General features: G+C 39.3%; 1 protein-coding gene and 1 long non-coding RNA gene across 4 annotated transcripts; one reads left to right on the top strand and one right to left on the bottom strand.

Annotated features, from left to right (window-relative positions):
• The first annotated feature begins 243 nt into the window (after positions 1-243).
• LOC126760014 (uncharacterized) lies at positions 244-5,717 on the top strand. Of its 2 annotated transcripts, XM_050475332.1 has the most exons (16): positions 244-425; positions 490-539; positions 596-791; positions 845-1,024; positions 1,196-2,048; positions 2,105-2,239; positions 2,297-2,508; positions 2,579-2,650; positions 2,709-3,034; positions 3,094-3,274; positions 3,338-3,397; positions 3,458-3,637; positions 3,708-4,030; positions 4,109-4,256; positions 4,312-4,488; positions 4,551-5,717. In XM_050475332.1, the coding sequence occupies exons 1-16, from the start codon at positions 393-395 to the stop codon at positions 4,698-4,700; spliced, it is 3,276 nt and encodes a 1,091-aa protein (XP_050331289.1). In that variant the 5' UTR covers positions 244-392; the 3' UTR covers positions 4,701-5,717. The 2 variants fall into 2 exon arrangements, with proteins under 2 accessions (XP_050331289.1, XP_050331290.1); XM_050475333.1 differs by lacking the exons at positions 244-425; positions 490-539; positions 596-791 and having other exon boundaries at positions 942-1,123.
• Positions 5,642-12,540, bottom strand: LOC126760016 (uncharacterized). Of its 2 annotated transcripts, none has more exons than XR_007667137.1 (2): positions 12,279-12,540; positions 5,642-7,363 (listed from the first exon to the last, which is right to left on the bottom strand). It is a non-coding gene; the product is annotated as an uncharacterized LOC126760016 (long non-coding RNA). The 2 variants fall into 2 exon arrangements; XR_007667136.1 differs by lacking the exon at positions 12,279-12,540 and adding an exon at positions 8,786-9,971.
• Between the last annotated feature and the right edge of the window lie 14 nt (positions 12,541-12,554).

Here is a 12,554-nt window from a genome sequence, read left to right as displayed (position 1 = left end):
AGTTCACCTATTTCAAGGCAGTTTATTTTCTGAAGTAAGATTTTACCCGAAACCATTATTTGCACATTCTGGTTTAACCGTCAAACCATGAGTGTGAACGTGGCATAATGCGTATAACTAGTAGAAAGCAATCCCTGGAGTTTCGCCTTAATAGAAAGCATCTCAGCATTTATTACGATTTTAAAAACATAAGGAATGTCAAATTTGTCATTTCTTTTTTGACAGTTGGTCTGAAGTCTAGCGAAACGTCAAAAATGCAAAGGAGTAATAGGTACACAAAAATTTTCGCTGAATTCGCAATAGTGAACAAATTGTAATAAGCCTTTTGTAAACCTTAAAAAGACGAATATAGATAAATACTTTAAGAGAATTAGCAGTGGTCAACCAGCGCCATGGCGGAGCATTCGTTCCTTGGCACTTGGGAGGTGAGTAAATCAGGAGCGAATTTTTAATTCTATGCGCAGATTTATATGCAATATATATTTTCAGATCGTTTCTTGCACATTTGAGCTTAAAAAGGAAATCTCTGGTTTGGAGGGGTAAACTGTGAATTTTAAATATTAAGTAATTATTACTAACGCTCCTTCGTTTTTAGGATTAAATTTCGCTTAGATGATACGAATGATATAACCTGGTATAATGATTTGGTTAACCCGCTTCCTGAATCAAAAGACTGTGCCACTTGCTGCGATTCGGCGAGTGTCTTATTTAGTTGTGAAACATTCGATGTGAACGAAACGAATCCACGTTTAGTATTCGGCGCGTTTGCGGGACATAGCATAGAATTTAGGGTAAGAGCGTGTTTCACATAACCAAGATTCCTAATAAGGTTTTTGTTATACAGACGAACACTTTAACACCGACTGATACGCTAATTTTGGATTGTGAGAACTGGTATGCATTGGAATGTAAGCGACTGAAAGAGTGTCATGCAGCTGGCCAAGAGCGAGAATACTCGTTTGCAGAGGCGTTGCAAGAGTCGTACTTCACGGATGTGATCATTAAAAGCTCGGATGGTTTTGATGTAGGCAAATTCCCTGCAGTCATATTTAAGCTGCGGGCCTTATTTCGTTTGGTTTTTATTTCGCTTGGTTGAATATTGAGTTTACATTTATGTTCAAAGGTCTCTTAATTTTTGTGAGATAGTTGACTTATGCTTAAACTAATAATGTATATATCTAACCAATTTTTTTAGTTCCACGTACATTCATCTGTATTACGGCTAAGTGGTTTCGACTGCAGCATGTGTGTCCAGTACAACGGCCCTGCACTTTCTGGGCATGTAAATTCTTGCAAAGCCCATGATATATCGCACCAACAGCAATATCAAAAGGTGCAGAAATGCCAAACGAGTGATGGCGTCAGTGCTATATTAGGGACATCAAACCCAATTAAGATCTCAGTCACACTACCCATTTCTAATGTGCAAAACTATGATGATAACCAGATGTCTTTACCGCGACTCAATATCTCTCCAATTTACCTGCAGCCACCATCTGAACATGCCAATACGATTTGTAATAGTGGTTTAATTGCCAATCGCGGCGCACACCTGTCAAATTCCTTTAATTGTCTTACAGCCAGCAATATTGGAGTGGGTCTTGACAAGAATGCAGCCCTTGGAGAAATGGGCGGTATGCGCCGTTTTCCACCAACATCAAACTCAGATTCACATCTTGAAACGCAGTCCCACTGCAAAAATATATTTAATTTTTGCCAAGACTTTCTACAGCAGCCAACAGAGACAACTATTGTGTGCAACACTCGTCGGCCGCCCTTATCACCATACCGTGTACGCAGTCCTTCGCCCTTTCCTAGTTCAATGGATACACCGCCTTCTTCACCATTGACTCCAGTTGCAGTACTCTACAATTTGCCCAACTTTCTACTGATACCAGTGTTGCATTGGCTGTACGCGGAATCGTTGATGCCCGATTTGGATGAAAATGCGTGTGAGAAATTAATAAATTTTGCGGAGACCCAGCCATCTCTTACGAAAATGGTGGAGCCGACGAGAAAGTATCTGAAGCTCATAAAGCTGAAGAAATGTAAGGTTATGTTAAATAGTTGTACGTATACTTAAGTAATTGCCACTTATTTACAGTTGTCGTAAACACTCTGATGGATTCGCATGCCGTGCTCAACCATATAATACAAGCAATCAATCCTGTTACGATATTACACGAACCCGCCTCACTCTATGCGACTTTTAAAGACTGCTTGAGAGAGTCCGCAATCGGTAGCCTATTGTTGTTCCTTATTTTAACATAATTACATTTGGTTCCGCTTTATGCAGGATGTGCCAAGGTGTTGCAGTTCTGTAATATTTTCATTCGAGATGCCTCGGATATAACGCGCTACCAGAAAAACGAAATCATCAAATACGTGCGCACACGTATTCCTATTTTTATGTCGCAGATTCATCAACTCCTGCGAAATATTTTGAATGTTTTCACGAGTCTAACGGCAGAAGAAAAGGCGGAATTAGTGAATTATTTAGTACCTGAAGTAAGTTTTCAAAACTGGTATGGAAATTATAAAGTGCACACATAATAAGTAAATTCTTGTATATTCTTAGATCGAATCTGCATTAGTAATATTAACCGATGTCGTTGAGGAAATTAAAAACTCTTTGGAAAAAATGTGTAAAGTGAGTAGACAACAATTGTTTTTTAAATAAAAATTTAGTGTGAAATTTTCGCTCACAGGATATCAATTGTTCACACTTGGATTTAACGGCGCGACAGAACACAGATAGTGCACTTGCAATACAAACACAAAACAATGCTTTCATCAGTGCCAATGTGGGCTTAGAAGACAACGGGGCACCGTTGTTCAGTCCGCCACCCATGTCACCAAGGCCACGTCGTGGCCCACCCGTGGGACTGACACTTTACGATAATCCAACAGATAAGAAACGCCTAATGACGGCGGAAAATGATTTGAAATTTGTTTTGTATATGTATGAAGTACGAAAGATGCGTGATATTTATGGGCGGATCGCCACGGCTCTCGAAATTATTAGGGACAAAAAGTTAGATCCGGACCATAGCAATAGACATCACTTAAATGAGAAATTCTCTATATTTTTAGGACGTCGTTCTGCGAAATGGACTTTCTAAGTAAACGAAGCACGATAAATCAAAATTTGGAACAGCTGATCATAGACATACCCGCATACATTTTGATTATGGAAAATCTTTCTGATCGAGTTGACGAAAAATTAGGTTGGAAAGAATTCAAATTCTGTTTCAAACTGGCGACAAGCCAAATCGTAAGCATGTTTAAGCACAATGCGAAAGTCTTAATAATGAAGAGCTATTTTGGTATGTTTCAGAACGGCGTGATTGTTAAGCTGCTCGACCACAAGTCTGCGCTACGTGACTCCATTAGCAACGTAAGTGACATAATAAAAGTCTTGAATACCGTTATACTTTATGCTTTGCCCATATTGCAGGTATGTAAGCGAGTGCAAAAGCACGAATTCACGGAATCTTTAATTGAACTCGGACTTTTGGAAGCTTCCAATATACTTGAGCATGAATTAAAGCTACCAGAGTTGGATAACAACATGGATGCTGCATCTGACGATTTCGCTATGGAACGTCGGCGCTCATATGACTACAAAAATGTTAAGGTAAGCGTTTTCTGGAGTTATCTTTTTAAATATATTGCATTCGAAACGTTTTACTTGCGTCGGTGGGCAGTTGAATTTAACGAAACATCTGTGTGAGCCGCCCATTGCCGCCAATAGCAATTTATCGAAGAACGCTTTGCGTCTGCTGCACTCAGCCCAACTGGCGGACATGGAATTTGAAGTGCATACCTATGCGGAAAGTGGCGCGCAGTTGCCTGGCATATCGATTTTGAACAAGGATAGTTTTGAAGTGATCCAATCGCCACATCCGGTGCAACTACAGCGGCCACCAACCCAAGTGCACACATTTCGCGCGCATAGAGTGATTGTTTCAGCGCGTTGCGAGTGGTTCAAAAAGGCGCTACTATCCGGCATGCAGGAGAGCATCAAGAGGCAAGTATATCGAACGCATATAAATGCACATGTTGTTTAGACAAGAGGAGCGCTAATGAATGGGGTTACTCATTGCAGAAAAATCGTCATAACTGACACTTCGCCCGTGATCTTTCGCCGCTTGTTGCTCTACATCTATGGCGCACCCATTGATAAAACGGTAGGAGCCGAGCAAATTTGCGAATTAATGCTCCTTGCTGATCGTTATTCAATTTGCGACTTGAAGGTAATAAAAACCAATTGCAAAAACTTATAAAACTAATAATATTTTCAATTGCTAGGAGCTGTGCGAGAATACACTGAACTCGCTGGTTGACGAAGAATCGGTGCTTTGCTTGTTGGGCATTGCGGATCGCTACATGGCCACCGCTTTGAAGTCGAATTGCCTATCGTTCCTATCACAGCATGCGAATGTCACAAAGCAGGAAATGTTCAAGGAGTTACCACAGACTTTACAGGTAAAACCGGTTAATTTTGTTCGATTCGAAGTCTTAAATATTCATGCTATCCCCTCGCACAGTTGGAGGTCATGGATTTGGTGCATTGGTATGGACGTGTTTCTGAGCCCTGGAGTGATGGCTTCAAGTCGCGAAGCGGTTCGCGTCACAGCTTAAAGAGCCCATCAAAGCCGCGTTCAAGATCTCGGAAATCCTCACCTTCTTATATATGACGCTGACCGCGCAGCTCTATGTCGTAAAAACAAAAACAATGTTTGCTGTTAGAGAGGCATGCACAACCAGCAATAAAGAACACTTTTCAGACTGAAAAAGAAAAACGAAGGGCCCGAGTAAGTTGGTGTCACGGGTGTTTTAATTATGCATTCCAAGACCAAACAAACAGAAATAATGATAAGTTGTGACTCGCTACGTTTTGTCAGACACAAGATTCGTTTTGCTAAAGTTAAAAAAATTGTTTATCTGAAATTTATAGGCTACCTAGTAATGCTGCAAGTGTACGCAAAGCAAACAATTTCTCAATGTAATCATTCCTAAACATTGGATTGGCCACAACTCCAATGATACTTAATACGTGGTGTACTTTTCAATTTGCCGTTCGCATATTCTTGCTGATGTTAGCGGTACTTGTAGTTAGGTGTAATTCAAAAGGCTATTGTGTTGTATTACAGATTTTCGAAATGTTAACTTATTTATAACTAGCATAGTCTACTTTTTAAACTATATAGTGAAGCTATGGTACTGATACATATCCTTGTTGCGTACTTGTACATTTGTTAAATATTATATTCTCTGAACGAACTTATATCTGTGTTGAAATTAAGTATTGTAAGCGGTTGATTTAGACAAATTTACCATTTTGAAAATGTTTAGATAACGTGTTGTGGTAAGTGTAAAAGAAATTTATAGTGAATTTTGTGGGGAACAAACATACATACATATTTTTATTATGCAAATTTTCAAGCTGTTTAACATAAATAAACTCGTATTTACATGTATTTTCTAGTTGTAATCAAAATATGTATTAATTAAGTATGATTAGCGAATATTTTCGAAGAAAAGTCGGTAACTGGATCTCCAAGGTATTCCGAGACAAATCTTAGCTGCAAATGACTTACGGCAATTTCAATGTACAAGTAATCATTATGCTAGTGGATAATATTCACTTAATATGTTTATTGTTGTCTTTTAATCCTTTGAACAAACAAAATATACTGTCTATTTAAAATGAAGCTTTGTTTTTTTGTTGGATCACGGCGAAAATCCCAATATTAAATATATAACCTCACTTTTTCACAGCTGTTCATCAATTTTTTGATGGAGGGTGGATAATTCATGAAAAACGCCTCTTTACAGGTCATCTACGTTGCTACATCAATTGAGAAATGCATATTCACTCAATTTGGACGCTACGGTCTCAGCTTGATTGTAATCTGCTTAACTATTTCGATATCGTCAGTCAATTCCAACATTTCATCAGTCCAGCTTATCACATTCTCATCAATTCCAATGATCGAATATGATGCGCATTGGTTCCTTAAACCTGCGAGAATAAGTTTCGGTTTAACAGGCGTTCAGTAGGATCTTTGGGTCGTTCCGATCTTAACAGGACTAAATCGGAATGTCGTATGATGTCGATGACTGCTAACTTTACGTTTTCACCCAAGCAGGATCTGAATATTCTTTACTACAACAACAACATATTTGTGTCGTGTCAAACCCACCATTTTAAATAAATGAACGGATGTGCATATACACATACAGATGCACACAGTTGGCATGCCTTAGGTCTGTTAACTTGGCTAAATACATCCCAGTAGTAAAAGTTTGAAGTAACAGGAAATTAGCTTTAATATCCTTCACAAATGCAAAAGATTTCTTACACGAACTTTGATTGGTCAGTTTGTACGGCAGCTATTTGCTATGGTGGTCCAACATCGGCCGTTCCGACAAATGACAAATGATATACATATGTATGTCTCAAAAACTGAGGGACTAGTTCGTATGTATACAGACGGACGGGCAGACACTTAGCTCGGCACGATGATCATTTGTATTAAAGGGTTACATGGGTTTCGAAAAATAAATTTGTTTACTGTCTTATTAAATTCTACAAAATCTCTAAAATATTGTCCTAAATTTTCAAGTTGACTGCTTAATACCTAGTAGTTTCCGAGATATAGTCTTGAGCACCTGTGCGCTCGAGGGTAGCTAGGCTAAGTGCGCCGTCTTTAAACGTGTTTTTCTTGAAAATATGTTTTGAAGTTGGTTGGCAAGATTTCTCGAGAAATGCTCTCTTCATGAAATTTTACACAGGCCTTGAGATACAATTCTTAAAGACTTCGACTTGGACAAACTTAATATTGTATACCCTACTAAGCATACAAAAATATGATGAGAAATTGTAATTCCTCTGCTTAGGGAGTGGCTCGCCTTCATAAAATGCCCAATATGTCTTTAAGTAAATAACCTTTAAATTTTTCAAGTCATTTTAAAAGAGACGACAAAATCGGACAAAATGTGAATTGTGCGTCTTCAGCGCTGAAACATGTTTACTGCGGGGTTCATAAGCCTGTGCCTATCCATGCAATCACCTGCTCGGGCTTTTGTGCTTAGCTCTTGGGACGGTGGTGGTCGGTCCCACTTCACCGTGTTGCCAGCATTTCTCGTGTGTTGCACCTTCAGTGTTCGTTTGTTCGTCCGTTTTGTTGTTGATTATCTCGCTTGATGATACTCATTGTTGGTTGAGGTGGCTGTTGTTGCATGAGTGTTTGTTGATGCTGTTATGTTGGCTTGTTGTTGAACGCAAATCTACATGCGACCCCAAAAGGGAGCTGACCGCGAAAGTGGATGATCGATTTCCAATATATTTTAAGAGCTGTGAATCGACAATCAAATGGAATTAAAAAATATAAATGTCTTAGTTTTTTGAATAAATAATCACTACTCGAATAGCAAAGCGAAACAAGAAAATTTCGAACAACATTTAATCCCTACTGGGCATCTTCATTTCCACAGATACGAATGTTCTTGTTTTTGTTGCTTTTTGTGAAAGTTATGTTTTCTTTCTGATGACTGATACTTATCCATTATTTCCACTTCATCGTGAATTGAGGGTAATACGTGCTTTCAGACAACTTTATTATTTCATACATATTCCGCCTTACTGTTGTACTTGGCGCAGTATGCACTAAATTTCAGTTGCAGGGCTCGTGATTGTTGCAGTTAAATGTTAGCGGTTTCCAGTGTTCGCTTTCTTGCACAAAAGAATGGACCGCATGCCATCAGAGTAAATTTAACACCTTGGGGAAAGCTTAACTGAAGGTCACCCCAAGAGTATTGGTCCCTAAAAGATATTATAGAGGAAGTTCGGCAAAGGCTACTTAAGTGGCTAATGGCTTCCGTTAAGAGAAAACGCTAATCGAATACGAAGTCTTAGTAATAATGCCTGGTAACCTAAGAGAATATATTAATCAACTAATTGTTTAAAATAAAGTGAGCCTCTTGCCTTGAAGCAATATGTAGATAGGCATTTTTGGACATTCTTTTAACTCATAGGCATTTAAAACTATTGATATTTCCGTGGTTTTAATACAGTTTGTTTCTGCACCATTACCGATTATGTTCAATACGTTTTATTCACTTGTGTGCGTGCTAATGTCAAATGTCAAAATTCGTCACGAACTCTTGAAGTTAAGATACCATTATAAAGTCAATATATATATTTTATCCCTGCATGCCAATGCCATAAGAGAGCGCTACCAAAGGTTAAGGTTTAAGCGTTCATAGAACGAATTGACAAAACTAACCGAAACTTTTTTGTACTTGTGACCATTCAATCCTTTCGGCTCATATGGTTAATGAGTGAGTATGTATTGGTTTCGATGAAAGTGCTTTCAATATATTAGAGTTCCGCGTAACGATGGATTGGTAATTCAAGATTTCGAATGAAAACATCTTCAACATCTCATTATGATAAAAGCGTTTTTATAGTCCCCTTCTGAGTTATAAACCTTTCGAACGTTACATGACGAAACCAGGCGTATACACATAATCCAGTATTGTAAAAAAATTATGAAACAAACAAAAATATTAACTTCGGCTGCGCTGAAGCTTAATACCCTCACAAATAAAAAAGTGTTCGATGCAAAAAAGGTTTTTTCATACAAAAAACCCAACTAGTTATTTATATTCTACATATAAGGTCAGATCTGAAAATTCTTTCGAAGTTTGTGCCGTTGCCTTGAATAATAATGAATACGAAATTTCGTGAAGATATCACTCTAATAAAAAAATTTACCTTACAAAAATTTGATATTGTTCGCTCAGCTTGTATGACGGCTAAATGATATAGTGGACTGATATCCGAGGTTCCGACAAATGAGCAGCTTCTTGGGTAGAAAAGGACGTGTGATTTCAGATCGATATTTCAATAACTAAGAGACAGCTTGCGTATATACAGGCGGAGAGACGAACAAGCCAATACAATTCAGTTCGTCACGCTGATCATTTAAATACATACTACATACATATTATAATGTATATTTTATGGGTTATCCGACGGTTACTCCCGGCAAACTTTCCGCAAACTAACCCTGTTTGGGGTATAAAAATAATCATAAAAAAGTGAATCCGAAATGCAAACATATTTCAAATATTCGTGTATATCACGATCGCATCTGCTGGTGAAAGCTTTTTATTGGCTCTAAAAAGTTAATTGTTTATAAATTGTTTACAACACAGAGCTCACACCTTGCAAAGGTAAACAATATAAATATAAACGAAAACTCCGAACTGGGCAGGCCTGTACAATTTTGACATTCACCGCGACGGCGCGATGGAGGTGTAAACGGCAGAAGCAGAAGTAATAAAACACAAACGAGAAGATAGTGAAACCGAGCGAAATTGCCGAATTGCGTTGATAAACAAACCGTGAAAGTGGGGACTCTCATGATATGACACGCACACACATATGTATGTAGGTGAAGAGACGCATTACTCAAAAGTGCTTCTGCAGCCAGCAGCGTTGTAATGCAGCTTTGTAGGGACGCTTGCGATTGTGGGTGCTCTACACACGCATATTGTTTGTCATCCGAAGGCCGCTAGCAGCGTTGGAAGCAAGAGCGGAGAGAAAGCTGAGCAACCGCCCTAAATGAAAACGACGCCATAGCAATTCTCTAGCTGGTTCTTACTCTCCCGTTTTCCTTTGCCAGCCTTCCAGTCGCATTTAGTCACATTTAGCACTTTCGCGATAGACACAAAATACCTATGTATGTATATGTATGTGCAGATAAATAAATAATATGTATGTGTGGAGCTGCGTGTCATACAAATTTCGCCACCAGAGCGGAAAAGCCCCAGAGCACACTGGAATGCGGTGTATACAAATTTGCGAGAGAGCCACATCCGAACTGACGAGCAACGGTCGGGCGCTATAGCGGAGTTGACGATAGCGCCAAAGAGGAAAATAGAAATTTTCCAACTCAGCAGACAAGGCTCTGACTTTCGTTCGTGCGGCGGACGTCCTTGTCCTGCGTCGTGTGTGCCGTGAGTGGACGCCTTGATGTTGTACAAGGCAAAACTAGCCAAGCAGCAAATAAAAGTTGCAGTATTTTCTAAATAATAATTTCCAAAAATCGAATCGTAAAAAGAAGAATTCTAATATACCAAAAGTGCAAATCAAAGGAAAAGTGCAAAAGGTACGATAAAACGAAAACTGTGCGAAAGGTGAGAAAAGTACTGGGCCAATGAAGTCGTGAAAAAACGCCGAATTTTGCAGCCCAGCGTTCAGCTTGTGGGGGAGGGCGGCAGAGGCGGCGGCTGGCGCGGCAGCAGCGCGCTTACTGCAGAGAATCGACGAGTTTCTTTTGCCTCTATTTCGCTGTTTCACTGTTTCGGGTTTGTTTGTATTATGCGATGTGTGAAAATACGTGCATTAATAAGAAATCGCGAAAATACACTAGGCAGGCAGACAAAGTGTGGCAGAAAAAACAAAGTCTAGAAGTACGTAAACAAAACGTGAAATAAATGCTTTGAAGCATGAAGATGGATTTTCTAATGCCTTTGAGGAATTTTCAGTGAGTTTTAGATTTTCATGGAAATCTGCCTTAGGCCTACACGGGGGACGGTGTCAAGGGCGAAGTTAGGACGAAGTTAGCAACGTAAACGGTGGACCGATGTGAATGCAGACGCTACGTCGGTCTGTGCCATTCCGAACTCTATCCAAATGAATAACGAAAATGAAATCTTGTTTGTAATGATGTGGGTATGCGAAATCCACCAAAAACACTATTCAATACGTTTTATTCACTTGTGTGCGAGTGTATGCGTGCTAATTAAGTCACGGCTAATGCTTAAATATTTTTGCTTTCCCCTCAGCACAATTTTCTAAAAAAATGTTAGTGCGAGCAAGCAAAACTCTCTACATCCATGATATCCAAAGCTTTGTAGCTAAAATGTGAATGTATGCCGTGAAGTTATGTTGCTCACACTCCATTTGCTTACTTTGTGTAGTTGCTTGCGCCCGATGCCGCGCGGACTGCCCCAACTTAGGTTGAGGCATTCGGCAAGGTCGAATTCGTAATTTTTTCATTTGCTCAAAATTTTGCGCATTTCATACAGATGAAGTGCAAACACAATCGTGGGAGCTTCCTTTACACTAAGGCTCGCGAGTGCTCTGGGCCTTACATAGGTGCCATGCCAATCAGCTGAGTTGGTGGGTTGTACAACGACAATATTGTTGGTGCAAAACCAACAGCAATGACTTTTTGCCAGCCCACCCGCACTTGTCAAGAGTTAAATAAGAAGCAAAACCTCAATTAGCTTCTATCTATCTAGCATTTAACAGTCAAATGCAACCCTGCCGCGGTATATAATATAATTTTTCCATCTTAATAATTTCTTAACTGGCGCTTCTACATAATTAACAAATATCTTTGAGTATTCAAAAATAAAAAATTTAGTTCTTCTGAGTTTTAATGAAGCACGTAATGTTAATTTTCGCCTTGACCGGAACGTAAAGTGAAGATTGTTATGAGTGAAATTATTCTTTTAAACAAATTTGGATTATTTTGTTAATATGAAAGTTTTAATACTCCTTGAAAGTCTGTTAATATACTGCCCACTTCAGCAGCCTCTCATCACTGAAAAGACAGTGTTTCATCTTCCCAGAGTCAAAGCCACCCAAGGCGCTGCTGGTTTCCGACACAAATTTTGCAGTTGTGATGAAAGGTTATATGCAGTACTAACGCAGAATAGGATGCAGACGGACGTAACTAAGTAAATCTAGCTTACATTTCCGTTTAATTTGGTCTAAGCTTTAACCGATTTACCTCCTTGCAAAGGGCCGCCATTATTGAGCAAAAATCGTCTGCATTCCGGTTATGAATTAAGTATTTTAATTTATCCCAACACTTTCCGACTTGGCCAATGACCAAAATTTGACCAGCTCATGTATTATCTGCTACCCTAATCAGCCACATTTCTCAATTTTTTTGCTGTTACATTTAACGCTCTCACGCACTTATTCACGAAATTGTCTCTCTCACTTTTAACTTTCCAGGCAGTTTCGTGACTTTTGATGGTAAACGCTTTAACCATACGACTGCACAAAAATAAAAGTAGTTCCCCCTTCGGAGTCGCAGTCGTCCTCTACTCGAAGACAAGTGTTTTTCTCTAATGTTTCAATATTTTTAATATGTTTTTTGCAATAACTGAAGTTACCAAGTGTATCTAGAAATGTTGAGATTTTGTTTTGTAGTGAGTGCGTAGTTATGCACATTAACGATACTTACTATGTGTGTGTATGGCGTGTGTGTGGGTGCGTTGGCGCTCTTCCAAGAAACCGGACACTTCGTTTGTCCCATATGCCGTGTTGAACCGTTTGTTGTTTGCTGCTCGTTGTGATTTCGAATTCGATTTCGGCTTCAGTGTCATTTTAATTCACTTCATTCATTCAATTGTAAGTCTGGCGATCGTTGTTGTTGTGCTCTCATCTCCCGCTACAAGGCTGAGTGCTGGTCCGACAGCCATTGCTTGGCAGCTGGTCGCCGGACGCAGTCGACAGTTCG

The sequence above is a fragment of the Bactrocera neohumeralis genome, chromosome 5, assembly GCF_024586455.1.
Source record: "Bactrocera neohumeralis isolate Rockhampton chromosome 5, APGP_CSIRO_Bneo_wtdbg2-racon-allhic-juicebox.fasta_v2, whole genome shotgun sequence".
Taxonomy (NCBI): Eukaryota; Metazoa; Arthropoda; class Insecta; order Diptera; family Tephritidae; genus Bactrocera; species Bactrocera neohumeralis.
Note: the sequence above shows the minus strand (reverse complement) of the source record. Positions and strands in the feature narration are given on the sequence as shown.